General features: G+C 40.0%; 1 protein-coding gene across 1 annotated transcript in view; it reads right to left on the bottom strand.

The window, feature by feature from the left end:
• RYBP (RING1 and YY1 binding protein) overlaps positions 1 to 21,517 on the bottom strand; it is a 72,035-nt gene extending 50,518 nt beyond the window's left edge. Inside the window, exons 1-2 of the mRNA XM_060163889.1 lie at positions 21,384 to 21,517; positions 20,514 to 20,639 (exon numbers count right to left, since the gene is read on the bottom strand). Of these exons, the coding sequence (XP_060019872.1) occupies positions 20,514 to 20,639; positions 21,384 to 21,415 (158 nt within the window). The 5' untranslated portion in view covers positions 21,416 to 21,517. The remainder of the gene's footprint in view (positions 1 to 20,513; positions 20,640 to 21,383) is intronic.
• Between the last annotated feature and the right edge of the window lie 322 nt (positions 21,518 to 21,839).

Genomic DNA, 21,839 nt, shown 5'->3' with positions numbered 1-21,839 from the left:
GGTTCGTGCCCCGGTCCGGGAGGATCCCACATGCCGCGGAGCGGCTGGGCCCGTGAGCCATGGCCGCTGGGCCTGCGCGTCCGGAGCCTGTGCTCCGCAACGGGAGGGGCCGCAGCAGTGAGAGGCCCGTGTACCGCAAAAAACAAAAACAAAACAAAACAAAAAACAAAAAGGATGATATGGGAATATTATAAGCCACTTTATTTCAGTGAAATGGACAAAGTTCTACATTCCTTGAAAGGCACAAACTGTCAGAGTTTGTGCAGGAAGAAAGAAGTAATCTCAATATTCTTATACCTTTTAAAGAAATATAATTTGTAGTTAAAAACTACCTATAAAGAAGACTCTAGGCCCAGATGGCTTCACTGGTGAATTCTACCAAACATTTAAGGAATAAATAACACGAATTCCATACAAACGCTTGCAAACAATTAAAGAGAAGGAACATTTCCCAACTCATTCTATGAGACTCACATTAGCCTGAATGTAAAACCAAACAAATATAAGGTAAGAAAACTACAAACCAATGTCCTTCGTGAACACAGATGCAAATATCCTTAACAAAATAATCCAACATGGATTATTGCCCTGAGAATACATCATGACAAAATGAGATTATCCCAAAAATACAGGTTGGTTTAAAATTCAAAAAATCAACCAGTGTAATTCAGCATTACACATGAAAACCTGTATAACTGTTTTAATAAATCCAGGGGGTAACTATATTTGACAAAGTCCAACATCTATTCCCCAATAAAAACTCTCAGCAAACCAGAACAGAAACTTCCTCAACCAACCAAAAGAAAACCCAACTAAATACCATACCTAATGGTAAAAGACTGAATGCTTTACTTCCTTAAAAATCAGGAACAATACAAGGATTTTCACTCTTACAACTTCTATTCAACATTGTACTGGACAAATGACCAGTGCAATAGGCAAGTCAGAAAAAACAAACAAAAAAAATCAAGGCATCCAAATTGGAAAAGTAAAACTATTAATTCATAGACAAGATCATCGATGAAAAAAACTACAGAACCTGAAAAAAACAAAAACCCTGTATTTTTATAAACTAGCTACAAACAACCAGAAATTGAAAATTTTAAAGTACCAACATTCACACAGCATCAAAAATGTGATAAATTTGACAAAAATATGCAAGACTTGCACACTGAAAATCACAAAACACTGTTGAGAGAACATTTAAGTAAATGGATAGCTACACCATGTTCAAGGATTGGAATATGGAATCTAATGTTAAGATGTCCATTTCTTCCCAAGTTTCTCTATAGATTCAACAAATCCAAACAACAATCCCAGCAGGCTTTTTTGTAGAAATCGACAAGCTGATTCTAAACTTTATATGATAATGCAAAGGACCTAAAATAATGAAAATTACTTTGAAAGCAAAATTAAAAGTCTTATCAGCCTGCCTCTGTATCCAAGGGCTCCACATCCACAGATGCAACCAAGCAAAAATATTTGGGGAAAAAAAATCCAACAAAGCAAAACGTGAATTTACCATACGTCGTCAACTATTTACATAGCATTTACATTGTGTTAAATAGTAAAACTACTGTAGAAATGATTTAAAGTACACAAGAGGATGTACCCAGGTTACATGCAAATACGCCATATTATATAGGGGACTTGTGCTTCTACGGATTTTGGTATCAAAAGGGGGTCCTACAACCAATCCCCATGGATAGTGAGCATCTACTGTATGCCCCGATTCCAAGACATTACAAAACTATACTAATTAAGATAGTAGTAAAGAAAGACAAACATATCAATGGAACAAAATAGAGTGACAAATACACAGTCCATTGATTTTCATCAAAGATGCCAATGCAATTCAACGAGGAAAGAATAATCTTTTCAATAAATGGTGCTAGAACAACTGGATAGCCATATATGTAAAACAAACAAACAAAAAAAACCAACTTACTTCACCCTTACAAAATTTGTATACAAGTGTTAACCCAAAATAAACTAAAGACCTAAAGGTAGGCATTATAACTATAAAACTTCTAGAAGATGATCTGAGAAAATCTTAGTGATCTCTGGCAAAGATTTCTTAAATGACACAAAAAATTATAAAAGAAAAAGGAAATTAAAATTCATCAAAATTAGTATATCTGCTCTTCAATATACTTCCAAAACATGTATCTGAATCTAGAAGAACTCTCACAATTCATAAGTCAAGCAACCATATTTTAAAATGGAGGAAAGATATAAAAAAGATAATAAAAAGAAAATACACAGATGGCAACTAAGCACATGAAAACACACTCAACATCATTAGTTATTAGGGAAACACAAATTAAAACCGCAATGAGATACCATCAGAAGCCCTCTTAACATTAAAAAGACTGACCACATCAAGGCTGGCAAGATGTGGAGCAACTAGAACTCTCATACACTGCTTTGGAAATTTAAAATAATATAACCACTTTGAAAAAAAAGTCTGGCAGTTTATTAAACACACCCACTGATTCTACTCTGAGGTATGTACTCCAGAGAAGTGAAAGTATACATCTACACCAAGACTTGTTCAGCAAAGTACAAAGCAGCTTTTTGTTTGTAAGAGCCAGAAAACGGAAACTCAAAGGTCCATCAACAGATGAAAGAATAAACAAATAGCAGAATATGCATGCAATGGAATATTACTCAGCAATCAGAAGTAATAAACATGGATGAATCTCAAAATAAGCATGCTGATTGAAAGAAAACAGACCCAAAGAAGTGCATACTGTATGATTACATTTGTGTAAAATTCAAGAAAATGCAAGCTAATCTATAGTGACAGAAAGCAGATTAGTGGTTGCCTGGAGACAGAAAGGAGCGAAAGCAATTACGAAGGGGCAAGAGGAAATTTTTAGGAGTGATAGATATGATCATTATCTTCTTTGTGGTGGCTTCCCAGTTTACTCTTCAAATGTGAAGTTTTTTATATGCCGATTATACCTTAATAAAACTGAGAAGGAAACACAGATGACAAGATGCTGTGCTTTTTTTCCCTGACTGCAGTGTAATACTTCTTGGTTTCTCTTAGATAATACAAAGGATTAAGTAACACAGAGTTAATACAGAAATTATACATTAGTGTACAAAATTTACACAGGTTTTACTGTTTATCATCTTTTAAAATCAGGAGATAAAAAATCTAGCTGTTTAGTACTATCTGACAACACATTCTAGAAATGCTACAAATAGATCCTCTTGTAGAGCAGTTATCTTCTCGCTAGTTTCGAAGTATTTTCAAAATACTCCATCTTCATTCCTAGTAATTTTAACTGGCAATAGAGCCTGACATTTTAGCTGTAAATTTAGTATCAATACCATCATTACCATTACACACACACACACACAAAACACATCCTATAAATTGTAACATGCATCTCTTCAGGAACAATCTGCACTGCCAGAGTTTCACCAAGGCGTAAAGTGGTTTTCCTGATGACTGGAAGAGGTCATAAATCTAGCTTGTTTACAGCTTCGTGTCGTGTATTTGGGGTCGCTATGCTATTTCTCACACTCCCTACAGTAGAGTAATCCTACTCTTCTTATCTCCACACCAGTATCTGATCCAAACAATTTCATGTCCAGCACAAGAAAAGATATGAAAAGAACGAAACACAGCCAGGCTGAATTTACTGAACGGTCAGTTATCTAGTTAGCTCTTCCCTGCTTCACGTCACCTAAAACTTCTCATGGGGCTGGACACGGAGAGTTGGGACTTCTTTCCCTACTTTTGAATCCATGAGTCTTGAAAAGCCAGAGGTTAGCAAAGAAAAGTATGTATCAATTTCCACTTGCCAGAAGCCTCGTGTGTTCTAATTCCAGGGTCTGCTGTTTGGTGTTTTGTTTGGGGATTTTTCTTGGGGTGGGGGGGGGCGGGGAATGATTAAAAAGGTTGAAGCTAAAATGAATTTGGGGGTTAGATGAGGAAATTCTAAATCATATAAGACAACTGAAAACTGGCTCTAATGTTCTGCATTCATCACTCTTACTTTGCTTCATCTCATAAAGCAGAAGCAGGGGAGGCCAACTAAACTGGTTCCTCTGATTCTAAATGCAGCCAAATGTAAAGAATTGAAAAAGTGTTCATCCACAGGTAATAAAATGTATTCCACAAATATTTGCTAAACTGAAAGTCAAACTGTATCCTCAAGAACAGAACTATAGAAAAAGTCTGATTTATCTGCACACTACAAATATTCTGACCCTAAAGAACAATCAGTAAGTCCAAAAGCCTATTCTTTAAAGGAAAATATAAAGAACACAAGAAAACCACATACTATACCTTACTTTCTACAATCCAGATAGGTTTACTCAATTACATAAAGGTAAAAGTGTTTTTAAAATGAAATTCACAGTAGCAGACACCACCATGAAGTCAAAGTTAGAGTTAGCTCTGACCTATCGAAACTCTCATTCACTAGCACTAGGGTTAGAAAAGTTAAAATGACACAAAAATATATATGTCATTATGTCAGACTTTGAAAGGTTTTCCACTTCACCACATTGCCTATTACTAAGAAGCTGGAGAATAAAAACTATTGTAAATTTGAATTTTACTTTATAGACATTTGAACAAGAGTTACAAACAATTTCTAAAGCAGTATTTCATAGAAAACTATAGAGCCTGGATAAAGGAAAGGGGAATAGGAAAAGATAATCAGGACCTGTTTACTTGACAAAATCACTGAACTGGAAATAAAACAAACTTCCAGGGACAGGAAAACAAAACTAAAAAGGACACTTTAAAGATTCTATTGGTCACTGAGAAAAACAAAGCAATATCCTTATACCAATTTTCTGTGAGCATGTTACGAACAAAATCAATTCTGAAAATACACCTCTCAAAACCACAAGAGGATCACAATGACTCGTCAAGTTAGCATAAATTGATTAAGTATTAGGATTAACTCTAATACTAAGTTTAGCAAAAGTTTCCCAATCTACTGAACAGCTTGGTTGCTGTGTACTAAATTTATTCAATTTTGTAAAGACATTTCTTGCTTGTAAATATTCTTTAAAACTAGGTATTGATTTTACAGAAGTTTCTACATTAACATCTATTTAGAAACCTTAGTCTCTATTTTCAATGATAATTTGTTTATTCTCAAAATTCACACTATAGTTATTAAGTGCTTATTAATAGCTAATAGTTTTATTTAAAATGCAACAGGGCTTCCCTGGTGGCACAGTGGTTGAGAGTCCGCCTGCCGATGCAGGGGACACGGGTTCATGCCCCGGTCCGGGAAGATCCCACATGCCGCGGAGCGGCTGCACCCGTGAGCCATGGCCACTGAGCCTGCGCGTCCGGAGCCTGTGCTCCGCAACGGGAGAGGCCACAACAGTGAGAGGCCCGCGTACCACCAAAAAAAAAAAAAAAAAAAAAGCAACAAATTCACTTTTTTACCAAAACATCCCAATTCATCAGGAAAAATATCTTCTCACATGAAATTCATTACTCACATGAAATTCATTATTAGATCAAAGATTTCTGAAAATACTAACAATTCAGAGGCTCTGTTTATAAAACAGTACCAGCTGAAAGGGAAAGATCCGGGACTTCACTGCTGAAAAATAATAGGTAAAATTCCAACATGTCTAAATTATTAAACAATTCAAAAAATTCTCTAGCCTACCTCTTGAACATCCTTTTGCTAAGAGAATTACAATCATTCTGAGTCCTATGTACCTGCAAAATTTCTAAGAAAAATAAAGACTTCACGATCTTGTCAATTTTAATCCTCCTTAAGCCATACTCTTGAGCCTAGTAGACCCTCTAGTCACTGTTTTACAAACCTTTAAAGATAGCTCTGTTTCTAAAACCTTCAAGCAGAATGGAATTTAAGAGGAGGTCATTCTTTAGGAGTTCTCCTGAGAAGGATCACCTTTTTAAAAGATACTGCTTCAGAAGAATTCTATTTCGCAATCACTTGTTGTCTCAGCTGTGAGCAGAAAAGCAGGTATCAACTTGAAAGGGAGATAATCAAGGGACCTATCTAAACAGTAACAACAGAACAGCAACAACAGAACAGTAACAACAGACTATGCAAAGAGTAATGTAAAATTAGAAACTAAAGAGAGGAAGTAAATTAGGGTTAGCAGTATTTCCAAGTCATTTACCAAGGTGTTTTCTTTTTTAAATGGACATACCCATTTGCAGAGAGGGTTAACCAATATACAGCACAATCATTTTAAAAAGGAAACAGGATTCTTAAAAGGGAGATTAGGAGAATGGATTACACTCTAAAGGGTATCATGAAGAATACAACAGCAGCAGCACAGAAGACCCTGCCTCTGAAGACATAACAGTATGTCACTGTACCTGCCCATGAGGGCTTCAAATGTAAACTTGGGGCAACAAACGCAAACAAGAAGTTTCGGTACAAAAATTATGCTATGCTATGCTAGAGCTGCATACAAACTGCTTCAATGATCACAGAAAAAAAGAATCAAGAAAGGATTCCCAAAAGAGCTGACATGAGCTATGTCTAGAAGCAGAAGGTGGCATTTCCTAGGCAACAGTAAGAGGTAAGAATATAGTTCCCTGTGCTATACAGTAGGACCTTGCTGTTCATCCATTCTACAGAGTCTTTCTTTTAATTAAACGATATAATAAAGACCAAATAAGCATACCCCTAAGGCTGCAGGACACCTGTCTGTACTCAAAAAAAAAATTCATCTTCCACACCAGGTGTTCTGTCTCGAAGCCCTTATCTTAAAGATCCTTAATAGGAGATTAAATGAATCTAGTGTTTTGGTCAGTCTGCAGTGAGCTTAATTTATTTGGGAAAATCAGGGACAAGGATTTATTAACCCATAAATGAAGAATTTAAAAATAAAAAGATTAACTATAACTTAAATAGGAAACTATTTAGTTACACATAAAGTTGACAATGCCAAAAAGTTTTAACAAAGTTTTCCTTTTCGAGATTCTGAAATGTGTATCTACTGATATATCTTGGGGGTGGAGGGTAAGACATTACAAATACATTATTTTCTATATATTTTAAGACAAGTTATTTGGCATCATGATATTCAAGAGTCATTATATTAAAAGCTAACAAAACTGACATAAATCACAGTGTTTCAAAACTGGAGGAAACATAGACATCATCTAGTTCTGTGAATTTCAGGGAATTTCAAGTGTTAACTGCAACCCACAGTTTTACATTCCAACCTAGCTCACAAATCCGTACATATAAATTTTACAATATATTATTTTTAAAATATATATAATTGTAGTAGCGGACATCGTGTATAGTGAAACTTTTGAGAAATCCTAGGCGTTAAGATTGCCCCTGCCAAAACAGTAGACATCTTTGTAACATGATTACATCAAACTTCATCCCCAAAGTCAATCAGGATAGCTACATTCCACAAACCTCACAACTCTTCAATAAAGAAAAACAAATACCAAAGCAGAATTTCATGTTGTAAGACATCACCAAGATCAGAAATGATGAGTCTTTCGTAGGAGTTCTGATGGGTTCTTTGTGTAAGATTTACAGCCCTTAACTATATAAGGGTAAAGGCTATATAGACAGGAAGAAAGGCACTGTGAGGCAAATCATGCTGAGCCAAAGTAAAACTATCCGAAAAGGCAGAGAGAAAACCAAGGGGCAAAGAACATTCCACCTACCTCCCCCTGTCATCACTCGGTCCTGAGCACCAAAACATAACTTCCCTTCTATAAATATGCTTCAACGATGCACACCAAAAGTACTTGTGTCAAGATGACTTGATAGTTTACTGTCACACATTCTGTCCCAGGGTACCCAGCAACAAATTGGATGTCCTGTGACTTCCTCAATTTTCTTAATTGAAGAAGAAACCAGAAAAAGGTCAGCAATGCACACACTGAAAGGAGAATCTACATATTAGAACACAAAGAATGAACACCTGATGATATATGCTGCACCTGACTCTGCCCAGGAGACGACTGCCTTGCACTGCACCACCGCACTGGGAGAGTCAATCATTCACAAACTGCCTCTCACCACTGACTTTCAATGGTGGCATGCAATGTTCTTTCAAAGAATTGTTTAATCTTCTGAGTAAGTCAAGCAACGAACAGCACTTCAGACGAATAGCACTTCAAATAATCTGATTTTAAGGCAGTCGGCGTATATAGCATATTCTTAGCCCATTTTTATGGGTATATTTAACCGAGAAACAGATAAACACTCAACTTCACAACAAGCAAAATACATCACCTAATCTACACAGACTTGTATTAACTTTTTACATCACACGTAACCTGATTAGGCTAATAATAATGACGGAATAACTCTGAATCAAAAGAATACAGTTAGGGCTTCCCTGGTGGCGCAGTGGTTGAGAGTCCGCCTGCCGATGCAGGGGACACGGGTTTGTGCCCCGGTCCAGGAGGATCCCCCCATGCCGCAGAGTGTCTGGGCCGCTGAGCCTGCGCGTCCAGAGCCTGTGCTCTGCAACGGAAGAGGCCACAGGAGTGAGAGGCCCGCGTACCGCAAAAAAAAAAAAAAAAAAAAAAAAGAGCACAAAACATTTTTTTCTTAAATGTTTTAGTATTTTTTTCATCCATATTTATTGGAGTATAGTTGCTTTACAATGTTTTGTTAGTTCCTGCTGTGCAGCACAGTTAATCAGCTATATATATACACATATATCCACCCCTTATTTGGATTTCTTTCCCATTTTGGTCACCACAGAGCACTGAGTAGAGATCCCTGTGCTATACAGTAGGTTCTAATTAGTTACCTATTTTATACATAGTAGCGTATATATGTCAATCCCAATCTCCCAATTCATCCCACCCCCATTTCCCCCTTGGTATCCATACATTTGTTCTCTACATCACTGTCTCTATTTCTGCTTTGCAAATAAGTTCATCTGTATTATTTTTCTGGATTCCACATATAAGCGATATTATACAAGAGCACAAAACAATTTTAAATTTACAAACACAACATATTTTAGAGTATACAGATATGTTCCAATAATAACAGCTGTTTTAATACTAAGTTAGTGTAACCAATATAAACAAAACTTTCAAATCCCTTAATCTAAAATTTGATTTTGCTTACTTAAATTTCAATATTCTAGAATTAGATTTTTTTTAATTTCCTATTGTGAAAATTGGTTTTTCCAACCGCAAAACTGATACCAACTCATCCACACTACAGAAATCACAGAAAAGCACACATACAAAAAAACCCCATCATCCCACCAAGCAGAATTAGTATTGTGATCAGTCATTACTTCTAGGTATGTATATTAGGTGAAATGGTATGAAATATTATTTCAAGTGGGATTATATTGTTCATCATTTTGTAACTTGCTTTCTTTCAATATATTAAGAGCATTTTCTTATATTAAACATTATTTCTAAATGTGTTCTTAAATTTTTATTTGGAAATAATTATAGATTCACAGGAAGTGGCAAAAATAGTACAAGGTCCCAAATAACCCTTACCCAATTTCCCCAAAATTGCATCTTCTTGATTATAGTACAGTATCAAAACCAGGAAATTTACATCGGTATACTATATGTAAACAGTTCTGTGTCATCTTATCACACGTGTAGATAGATGAAACCATCACTACAATCAAGATTCAGATCTGTTCCATCACCACAAAGACCTCCCTCTTGCTACCCTTTTCCAATCACATGCATCTCCCTCCTTTTCCCGCCATCCCTGACCCCTGACAACCACTAATCTGTTCTCCCTGTAATTTTCTCATTTCAAGAATGTTAATGGCATCCTACAGTAGGTGACCTTTAGAGGTTGACTTTTTTCCCTCAGCATAAGGGCCCTTTGAGATCCATGCCAGTTGTATGCATTGATAGTTTCTTCCTTTTTAACTGCTGAGTAGCAGTCCATGGTATGGATGTACCATTCACATACTGAAGGACATTTTTGTTTCCAGTTTCAGGCTATTGCAAGTAAAGTTGCCATGGATACTTGTGAACAGATTTTGTGTGAATGTCAGTTTTCATTTACCTGGAATAAACGCCCAGGAGTGAAATTCCTAGGTCACATGGTAAGTTTTATAAAAAACTGCCCAAACTGTTTTCCAGAGTAGTTGTACCATTCTACATTTCCACCACCACTTGATAGAGATCTCAAACCATTTTTAAGAGGTGCAAAATATTTATGGCTATTCGATAGTTTCTAACAATTCCTTGTTGATTCCTATATAAGTAATTTCATTTTTTGTTAAAATAACGATGCAATTAATATACATAACACAGAATTTTCACATGCAGATCACACAAATTCCTGTAAATTAAATTGTTGGGGAAGAGGATACAAATATTTTAAAGGCATTTGCTACCAACTGCTGTGATGGCCTTTGGAAAATTTAAATCAACTTACACACCACCCACCCAAGGGTATGTAAAAATGCCCATTTCCTAGCCTCACTAAAAATTTTTTTTTAATCTTTAATTTTTTACTTGCAAAAAAATGTTACCTTGTTTTGTATTTATTTGAATAATGGGAAGGTTGTATACATTTCCCACACTTCCTAACTTAATTTGCAGTTCTTTCATAAATTACCTGTTCATGTTCTTTGCCAACATTTTACTGGAATGTTGGTTCACTGATTTTAAGACCTGGTTCTGTCTCTCTAACTTACGTTGCAAAGAAATAGGTTTTTAAAATAAACGTCTGAAATTCAAGCCAAGTGTTAGTAATGCAAGATAACTGCTGATTTTAGGATGTAAAAAATAGTTTAGTTGATATGGTCCCCCAATTTATCAATTCCTATACTTCACACAACATATTTATTAATTAAGGAATCACCTCTAATGCCAGCTCTGGATTAAAAACATGGTTCCTAGAACGTTGATCACTTACTTCTCTTAAGCTCACTTCAAAATACTAAGACATAATTTTTCCATAACAGACATCAAAAACGATCTTCACCTTCATGAGGAAGCGTGGCTGGCTTCTCTTTAAAGGAGAATTTAAGGTCATCTAAACCAGTCTTCAAAGTGTGCTCCCCACACCAGCAGCCATCAACATCACCTTGGACTTGAACTTGTAAGAAATGCAAATTCTCAGGATACCCCAGGCCTACTTAATCAAAAACTCATAGCCTACATATGAAATCTGATCTGTTGTTAGAAAACAGTCACCAGGTTTGTTTTCGCCCTCTGAGTAACCACCATGCACTTTTGGGTTTAAGACGCAATAAGCTGATGAAACTGGCATCCTATATCACCCTTAATTTCTTGTCCCTCCCAAAGGCTATCAAAGTTTCCTCTTCAATTGTATTGCTTATGATCTGAAATTACAGAGAAAATGTTTTGAGCAAGTTTTAAGATGCTTCTTTTACATCCCCCTTTCCTAGTTTCTTTTCCCAGCCAAAGGATAATTTAAATAGATTTTCTAAATTGACAGAGAGAGGAAAGGAGAGGAGGAATAAAGATCTAATTGTATTTAAAAATAAAAATTTCACCTGTTTTACCTTGTGATTTCAACTACAGATGGTCCCTGACTTACGATGGCTTTTTCAACTTTACAATGGGGCAAAAGTGATACACATTCAGTAGAAACCACACCTCAAATTTTGAATTTTGATCTTTCCCTGGGCTAGAGATATGTGGTACAATACTCTCTGGTGATGCTGGGCAGAGGCAGGGGCCGCAGCTCCCAGTCAGCCACGTGATCAGCAGGGCAAACAACCGATGTACTTACGACCATTCTGTACGCAGACAACCAATCTGTTTTTCACTTTCAGTACAGTATCGATACATTATATGAAATATTCAGCACTTTGTTAAAAATAGGCTTTGTGGGCTTCCCTGGTGGCGCAGTGATTAAGAGTCCGCCTGCCAATGCAGGGGACACGGGTTCGAGCCCTGCTCCGGGAAGATCCCACATGCCGCGGAGCGGCTGAGCCCGTGCGCCACAACTACTGAGCCTGTGCTCTAGACTCCGCGAGCCACAACTACTGAAGCCCGTGTGCCTGGGGCCTGCGCTCTGCAGCGGTGGAGGCCATCACAATGAGAAGGCTTCACGCCACAACTAGAGAAAGCCTAAGCGCAGCAACGAAGACCCAATGCAGCCAAAAATAAATTTAAAAAATTAAAAAAAAAAAAAAACAGCTTTGTGTTAGGTGATTTTGCCCAACTATAGGGTACTGTAAGTGTTCTCAGCACGTTTGAGGTAGGCTAGGCTAAGCTGTGATGTTTGGCAAGTTAGGTGTACGTATTAAATGCATTTTTGACTTACGGTATTGTCAACTTATGACAACTTATGACGGGTTATCTGGATGCAACCCCATTTAAAGTCAAGAAAAATCCGTACTTATGATTTCTGAGTAACACGGGAGTTTATCTGCAATGCCTTTACTGAGAATTCATCTTTGGCACCACAGTCTGTGTCAATCACTGCACAGAAGTGAAAAAATAGCCACATAAAGAATGAGTCAAGACTTAACAGCAGTAATTAATCCAAATAACAGTAATGTATACCACGTATAAGGTACAACTATCAAGTTATGGGTATGTTAAAACACAACAGACCTTAACACAATGAACAGCATAGCAAAACATTTCCAAGAACACCCAAAATGTTCCGTAGCCATTTTTAAACTCCCTTTAGGTGCCAGCTTACAAGTGCACCCACCTAGTTCCTTATCACATCTCAAAACTGGTTTTCCACAACGTGACTGATCCTCTGCTTTATTAGCACACTTTTCGACATGACTTTTGGCAGCCTAAATCACCAAATGGGCAACAAAAAAGGAAAGAATCATCACTGTTATTTAGTTAAGTGTGCTAAAGCTCTGAAGCCCAAAACCACTCCAGGAAGTACTTTAAATGCATGGCCCAAGGTCTCCAAGGTTGTAAACTCTGTGTTTAATTTCTAGAACATGTTTAGAAAACAAAATCAGAAAAATGAGAATACTACTTCTTAAGGACATGCTTTATAAAGACAAATTTCCCGTAATCCAATAACTTTACAGACAAGACGCAAGCCCTAAAGTGCAATACGTATCAGAACTCTTAACTGCAACAGTTTTAAAGGCGACTCCAAACTTCCAGTCTTCATCTATTCTACATACACTGAGTGAACCCCTACCAAGTGCCTGGCACTGTAACAGACATAGGAAAAGATATGAAAAGAAAGATCGTGCCCTCAAAAAAAAGGTGGAAACATAACAAAGGTAATCAAACAAAAATGCGGTTCAAATGTTATGAAGAGGTATACATGATCTTAGGGCGTTGGAAAAGGCTTCCAGAGACAAATAAGAGTCAGCCAGGCTACAAGGAAGGAGGAGCATTTTAGAAGAAATCCAGAGGAAAAGAACGTGTGAAGGTATGGAAATGAGACATCATGGTCCATGCTAGGAAAACACCAAGCAGTTCGGTATGAAACACACACATGCTGTGTGTGGAGGGCAGATAGGGTGGTGGCAGGCTGCTTCCAGAAATTCTAAAGAAACGTTAGAGGACCATGAAGCCCCTTGTGATGCTCAGGATTTGGACTTTAACCTAGAAGCAATGAGAACCAGGAGATAATTTAAGCTGTCCAAATGGAGAGGCCCAAGAACCAGCCGGATCTGTTTGTCACGTGTATGTGTATATGGGGATGGTGACAGGTGGTTAATAAATAGTATCTGGGAATTACCAGCGTGTGAACAGAAGTGGAAAGGTACGGGTGACATCTAAGGAGGGTGAACAGTTAAAAAGGAGGTAGGAGGAGGCAAAGAACTAACTAACTTGTATCAACCTGTACAACAAACCCTACATCCAAGAACGAAAAAGGCCTAGTTCAAACCTCAGATTCAGTGAGGCCTTCCCCAACACACCCCATGTACTGTCTCTACCTCCTCTAAAAAGCACTTAGGGTCTCTACCAGGTACCCATTCACTCCATGCCTACCATGGCATTCACACCACTGGCTATCTTTTTATGGTCTTATCTTTTCAACAAGTTTGTTAGGTTCCTTGTTTATTCAACCAGTGCCTTGAAATATAAATGACCAATGAACAATATTACTCACGAGAGCCAAAAGTTTACTCCATTTGCATACTCCAGAAAATTCCACACACCAGGTTTATTCCTTTCACCTAATGATGTGTGGACTTTATGCTGCTGCTGGGAGGAGATGACTGTGTTCAACTGTGTAGGTAATGAACAGAAGGTGCAGAGAGATCCCATCTCTCGAATGTGTTAGGGGTCTGTATGTAGAGTTGAGCTCTAAGATATTCTTAGGATAAAACAGCAGTGGTTGACTACACAAGAACCACACAGAACATGGATATTCACAAGCATAACAATGAGTGAAAAAAGCCAGACCCAGAAGTGTACATACTGTATGACTCCACTTAAATAAAGTTTAAGGGGAAGTGACTGCAGCGTGAACAAGGGGCATCTGGGGTCCTGGTAATGTTCTGTTTCTTAACCTGGGTACTGGTTACACAGGTATGCTCACTTTGTGCAAGTTCATCAAGCCTTACAATTATGATTTGTGCACTTCTCTGTATGTATGCTACAGTTCAAAAAGTTTACTTAAAAATAAACAGGCAAGGCTTCCCTGGTGGCGCAGTGGTTGGGAGTCCGCCTGCCGATGCAGGGGACGCGGGTTCGTGTCCCAGTCCAGGAGGATCCCACATGCCGCGGAACGGCTGGGCCCGTGAGCCATGGCCGCTGAGCCTGCGCATTCGGAGCCTGTGCTCCGCAGCGGGAGAGGCCACAGCAGAGAGAGGCCCGCATACCGCACAAAAATAAAAATAAAATAAACAGGCAAAAAGAAAAAAAGAAAAAACGGGAGAGGAGATAGTGTTAGGAAGTATAAAGGAAGATGTCACAAAGAGAAAAGGCCCTGGCGATGGGACAAGAAGGCAAATGAGAACCACAATGACTGTAAAATGTTTTACTTTAAGTTGTAAAGGAGACTTTTGGAGACCCACCATTTCCTAAAGTACTAAGGAACCGAATTAGTGCTAATAAGTATTTTCATAAGCTACAGCCACTTGGAATTTCTTCAGCACCTACGGAAGCACACAATAAATACATGACGCATGAAAAAATACACACTGAATCCATTCAAAACCTCCCATCCTAGTAACAGCTGACCCTTGAACAACATGGGTTTGAACTGCGCAGGTCCACGTATACACGAATTTTTTTCAATAAACACATACTATAGTACCATACAGTCCGTGGTTGGTTGAATCCACAGATGCAGAACTGCAGATATGGAGACCAACTATGGGACTTGAGCAGCCAGGGAAATCCGTGACAGGTCCTGGAACGAATGCCCCTCAGATACCAAAGGACAAGTGTTACGTGGATTTTCAGCTATGCACAGGGCAGTAGGTATCAGCGCCCCTCACCTTCCAGTTGTTCAAGGGTCAACTGCAACAGGATATACTGGCACGTTAGCTGGCCAGACTTTAGTCTACGATGTGTAGCTCAAAGCTGAGCAGCCTATGCAGAAAGGCTCGAACTCTAAACTGTCCCCCACCAAATGAGCTAACTGGCACAGGTAAACCTCCAGAAATAACTATCCCCTTGCTCCAAAAGAAAGCAGCTTTAGTGTTTCCTAAAAAGGCAAATGTGTATCTCGACACTGCCTACAAAGCAGTCGTTCTGCCCAGTACTCACCACTCTGTAGTTCCCTATTCTGCTCTAATTTCTTCGGAGCACTGGTCTCTAGCTGAAATGATCTTATTCTTCTGTTCGCTTGTTTATTTTCTTGTCCTCGCCATAGTACTTTAAGCTCCACGGGAACAAAGATCTCATCTGTCTGTACACCACTGTACACCCAGAGCCCAGATGTCTGTGTGCTCAATAAAAACTTGTCAACTACCCAGGTAATTTACTTTAAGGTCATCAAGTATACATAAGATCAAGTCAGTACTAATAAATCAGTTAAGTCCAGTGTAATAGCAAACACAAAATAAATTATCACTCCGTTTCTGGGTAAGAGTGATCTCTAAACCTGTACCCGCTTTTGTATCACCTTCGAGGCCGAAAGGTTTGACAAGGTTTGATGATTTGGAGAACCGGTAATTTTTCTATGTATTTTATGGAGAAATTTTACAAAAGACAAACACTACAATAAAGCCAGTGTGGCCTAAGGAACAGAACCACTGTGGCGAGTGACCCAGAACTGCGGGGAAGGGCCTGGCTCCTCTCTAGGTCAGGCACCCCTCTGCTTTCTGGGAGGCTTCCTATCCGAAAAGTACCACAGGATGATGCTCTTCTGAAGCTTCCAGCAAAGATCAAAACTTTCACGTTTCACTAAATATGTGTGTTTTCCCCTAAAACTTCTAAAGTACTTCATGACTAGTCAAGAGACTTTCAACTGTCAGGGTATCTGAATTTAAGAGGAGAAAAAGTCCAAAGTTACAACTGCAAAGAATCAGGGAGTTCCTGGACAAGGAAAATATTTTACACACAAACAACTGAGTACTACCAACTTCCCATTCAATATCCTGAGTACCAGAATTTTTTTTTTAAAGCCACACAATCTTATTACACATCTAAAGCAAATTCTTCACTTCTACTTGTCTGTAAAAACTCTAAATACGGTACATTTTTCAGGGGAATAGTATTCAGTGCAGCACTATTATCGAAGAACCACTAATCAAGAAGAAATGCAGCAATATTTTAGTAATTTTAATTTTACAATAGAGATCATTGCATTCAGAGAAATAACAAAACCAGAAGTAAAATATACTTCATTTATCACCATGTCTAGGAAGTTACTCTGCCCAATACTAAAAAACTTCAACTTAGCAGAACAACAGTTAGGTAAATTTGTGAGTTTGTGGTTTTGTTGGTTTTCTTCCTTTTAAAAGCTGATATCCTCTTTCATGAGACAGGCAAAGTGGGCTGGGAAATAGTACTTTGGCTATCACCTAGGGAAGGGGTAGTGTTTCTTTCCCACTCACCACCACCTTCCATAGACATGCCTTTATTTACTACCTTGAAAGGCTCAGAGTACATCAGCATGGTGGGGAGGCGAACTTCTCAGCCGCAGGTGCCTCCTCCATGCTCTAGTGTTAAAGACTTCGTAAAAGTGTATCACAGAACAGGCATGAGGAAGCCATTCAATGTGACAGAAATGTACTAAAACTGGTTTGTGGTGATGGCTGTACAACTTTTTAAAATTTCCAAAAATCACTGAATTGTACACTTACACAGTTGATGCATCATATGGTATATAAATTATGTCTCGATAAAGCTATTAAAAAAAACAACCAGCAGGGTAGAAAGTGGAACAGTATAGGCGGAAAAAGGACTGTATTTAAGAAATAAACAGACCCAAAACAAAATTGGTAATACATCCAAAATAAAGCTCTCCACTGCCCCGTGAACCTCCAAGCAGCCTATTAAGTGTTGTCTCCTTCTTCCTTTAACACGTTCCTTTCGAGCTTCTGACCCTCTGCTCTAAGCTGCTACAGAAAGAAGAAAAGACCTTCTGAAACACTTTCATGACTCCACCCACAGAATTAAATTTATCTAGTACACATGGCAATAATAGTGAAAGATGGCAGGTAATTCTGTAGAAATCAATTCTTCTTATCCAGAAGAATTGAGGGGAGGGGGAATTCTTCTAATTGATGCCCAAGCCAGACTGCTCAGACCTCCCACAGCACTTTATTTATACCTCTCTCAGAGCCTTTATAACTTGGATTACAGCCATTCCTATACATGTCTTACCAACCTTTTAACACCCTCCTCCTATCCCCAATGTCTTCAGCAGACTCTTTCACACCCTAGTAATTTAATAAATGTTCTTTGGATGAGTGGCAATATTTTCCTAATGAAACTGAGGAGTATCAGTTCTATTCTCAAAGAATACAGTTCTATGTCCTATTGGACTATCACTAATTCAAAGCTGACTTCCTTGCTTGATTGGTAGATAGATGATGGCAACGACAGTGACAACAATGATGAACAAACTCCAGAATTACCACTGGCTACCCAACCAGCGAGGCTGTTATAATACAAAACATCAGCTCAGAGCAATAAAACCCAATTTCTATGCCAGTCAACAGGCTAGAAGTCCTTTTATTACTTAAAAATTATTCTAAAAATCACTGATTTTTGCCTATTACCCAGTATCCAAAACCCACCAAGTTTTCTACTGTCATCAATACCAAGTCTGATTAAAACTATACAAGGCAACAGATGTCAAATCTTTGTTGTATCAAGAAAATTACACACACACAAAAAAGGCCCAGGAAAAAAACAAAGCAGTAGTAACTAGTGTCACAGAAAAATTAACAACAGTTAATACACTGGATAACACAGGAGGAAAACCTGTGAAATTCACCCTTTCACATGAAACCCATCCACAGCATAAGAAAGCCAAATGTTATCTGCCTTTTGATCAATGACTTCTAGAACATAATCTTTTATAAAGACTTCCAGATCTAACACATGAAAATACTGACAATAACCAAGATGAAATTAAGTTATGTAAAAGTATCATAAGTTGGTAAGAATTTAAATCCTCAGATCTCTAAAATCTGTGTTCAAATTCTACACAACCACAGACCTAAAAAAGTCACACTCTTCAAGATAGTAGGTGAGTATCCTGTTCCTGAAACATTTTCATTATTAGTAATTTAATATATTTGTTAAAAAACAATTCCAATGTTGTCATCTGTGACTCTGAAAAAATTTTAAACATCTATATTGTTTTTAAAATCAAAACCTTACACGTGCTTCCAAAGAGCTGATGAGTCAGATTTTTTTATACGTGTAGAAACTGAAATGCACTTCATTATGAGATAATTATTCCCAGCAATACACTGGATGTAAACTGAATCTGCTTTAAGTTTCTCTTCACCAGTAAAGTTCTCAAGTTCTTAGGAGTTTCCTAGTCATTTACTTTAACATCATCTACGGTAACACTCAAAGCAAAACCACAATAAAGAGGTTTGGCCTCTGAGGGATTCTACATGTAAAAAAACATTACTCAAATAAAATACAATCACTATTGCTTTAAATAACAAATACATTTCTAAACTTTCATGGCATTTGATGGAATTCCCTGTTTTAGATAGCAAAACAAAATCTACTAAGCTCCCAATCTAAATCTACTAATCTACTAAGCTCCCAATGAGTGTTTTTTATTTTAACTAAATCTACTCTATGATAATACAGAATATTGATATGAATTTACTTTAAAAAGTACCTATGGGGAAATAGGTACTTTTTAGTTCTGGAATACTTTTATTCAAAAGTCTCAGTATTTAGAGTTAGTGGAATTCACAGAACTGTTCCACCAGTAATTGGACAAAGTTGCCCAATATCCTATTTATTCCCAGGTATAAATAAAGCAATGAAACCCTAAGAGGACACATTCATTTAGCCAAAGAACAATAACCAGTTAGAACTGTGCAGTGCTACTACACGGTCATGTTGGAATGCCACCAATTCAAAAACAAGTACCTGATGAAATAAGACTTTTGGCAATCAACTTTAAAGATCCCCAAGGAACTCACTCATTCTGTCTTGCTTTCCCTCTCTCTCTCTCTCTCTCTCTCTCTCTCTCTCTCTCTCTCTCTCTCTCTCACACACACACACACACACACACACACACACACACACACACACAGCCCCCCCCATGTCTGCCCATTAAATGACATAAAGAATAGTTTTTAACTTCAAACTCTAATCACTGAAACAAATTCCAGTTACAAGTTAAAAGATGACCGGAAGACTACAAAATCAGCTTCCACATTTCATTCAAGAATATCTAAATGTTAAATCTGGAGTAGTTCAACTCGTTTTGATACCACACAGTTTACCACCTTCACTAAAATGAGGAATTCCTTCAACATTCTTTGCATTTTAATAAAGCTCTAAACACAAACTTCAGTATAATCACGCTATTCATTCTACATTTTGCAAAAATCGTCCTCCATCACCATTTCTCATAAGCTAATCAGAAACATACACACACACACACACACACACTGACAGTCCAGTCTTCCAAAAAATGCACTTTCTTTATCAAACCCCAGCATTTATCTTCAAGTGCAAGGAAAACAAAAAAAAGACATTTGCAGTTCAAGACAGGAAAAGCACAACCACCGCGTTACTGTACAACCACCACCAAATTTCTCAGGGAAGAGAAGAATAATTCACGACAGGCAACTTAAAAACATTCTGCACATGGCAAAAATAAAAGGTCCAATGTCCTACAATCCATAGCAAAGCTTCCTCTCTTTTGGAGCCAATACCAATAAGCCAATGGATACAAGTGTCAAATAAATCCAGCGTCTGTTTGAAACAAGACGAAACCTGGAAAAATTCCCTCCCATAAATCAGTGAACATGAGGCTTTGCACCCAACATGAAATATACACAACCCAAACCGACATCATCCCCCCCACCCCACCCGGCACGTACAGAAAAAGCCGTAATCAACAAGTTGGAAAGAAAGCAGAAAGTAGAGCTCACAACCCTATAACCCCGCCTTTAAAAAAAAAAAAAAAGTCCTATAACAAAAGGTAACACAGATCTTCAAGTACCTGGTGGAGGTGCCTTTCCTCACATCGCAGATGCTGCATTTAAAGGCTTCCGCGCTGTTTCTGAAGGTGCAGACGCTACAATCCCAAAAGCCTTCGTCTGCGGCAGGTTTTGCTTGTCTTTTTGGCCTTCAGAGGAGTGAGGAGTGGGGGAAAGGGGAGGGAAGAGTCAAGGAGCAGGAAAAAGGGGGAGAGACAGCAAAACACAGGCGCTGGTGAGCCGTCGTAATTTCGCAGGAATCCGGCGCTGGAAACTTCGCCCTGGCGACCACCCACCCACCCTTTTCGGGGCCGAGAAGAGGAACCGGGGGAGGGAACGGGGCGCCCCCACCGGCACCACGCAGCCTCCGGGCCCGGGCCGTGCTGCCTCGCACAGTAGGCGGCGGCGGCGCCCCGGGAAGGGCCGCGGCGGGCGCAGGAAGCGGGCGGACTTGTGGACTTGAGTGGGGCTGGGGGGGCCGGGAGGGGAGCCGCGGGCCGGATCTGGAGGGGGCGCGCAGGGACAGCCCGAAGCCGGCGGCAGGGAGTGGGCCGGCTCCTTCCCTCTCCCCTCCCATGCTCGCGTCCTCCCTCCCTCCCCACCTGGTTAAATCTCCCTTTGTCTGGGAGGAGTGGCGGCGGCGGCGGCGGCGGAGGGCGGCTGAGGAGGAGCCGCCATGGCTGCGGCGCGCACGGCCGCCGGCCCCGAGCGGGAGCGACACCGCCTCCCGCCGCCGCCGCCACCGCCCGCCGCCGCCGCCTCCCCCCGCCCCCGGATCTCCATCTTAGCAGCGCCTCCCCCCGCCCCGGGTGGCTCCGGGGCCTAGTCGTCGCCGGCCCCCGCCCGCCCCCAGCCCTCCCTCCCCTTCCGCCCCCTCGGCTCGGAGCAGGTACCTGGTCGGGCTCTTCTTGTCGCCCATGGTCATGGATGGGCTGTACCCCCGCCCCCCCCAAAGCCGAAACCGGCGCTGCTCGGAGGAGAAACGCCGTCCGGGGAGTCGTCGCGGACCGGCCCCCCTCCCTCCCCCGCGCCCGCCCTCAGCCGCTGGGGCTCGAGCTCCGGCCGCCGCCGACGCCGCCGCTGCCAGTCTCCGGACGAGACTAGTCCCCACCAGCGCCGCCTCCGCCGAGTGACTGACGAGGGGCGGGGCCGGGCGCCGCGCGTCACGCGCCGGGCGGCCAATGGGAAGGCGGCGGCCGGCGCCGCGAGGGCGGGGGCGGGGCGCGGGGGAGGGCGGGGCGTGGCGGACGTGGGCCGGGCCGTTGGTGTGCGTGCCCGGGAGTGTGTGCGCGCTGGGGGCGCGCGTGCCTGCCGGTGGCCCCACGGCCCGGCGCGGTGGAGCGTGCGAG

This window comes from Lagenorhynchus albirostris, chromosome 10 (assembly GCF_949774975.1).
Source record: "Lagenorhynchus albirostris chromosome 10, mLagAlb1.1, whole genome shotgun sequence".
NCBI lineage: Eukaryota > Metazoa > Chordata > Mammalia > Artiodactyla > Delphinidae > Lagenorhynchus > Lagenorhynchus albirostris.
Note: the sequence above shows the minus strand (reverse complement) of the source record. Positions and strands in the feature narration are given on the sequence as shown.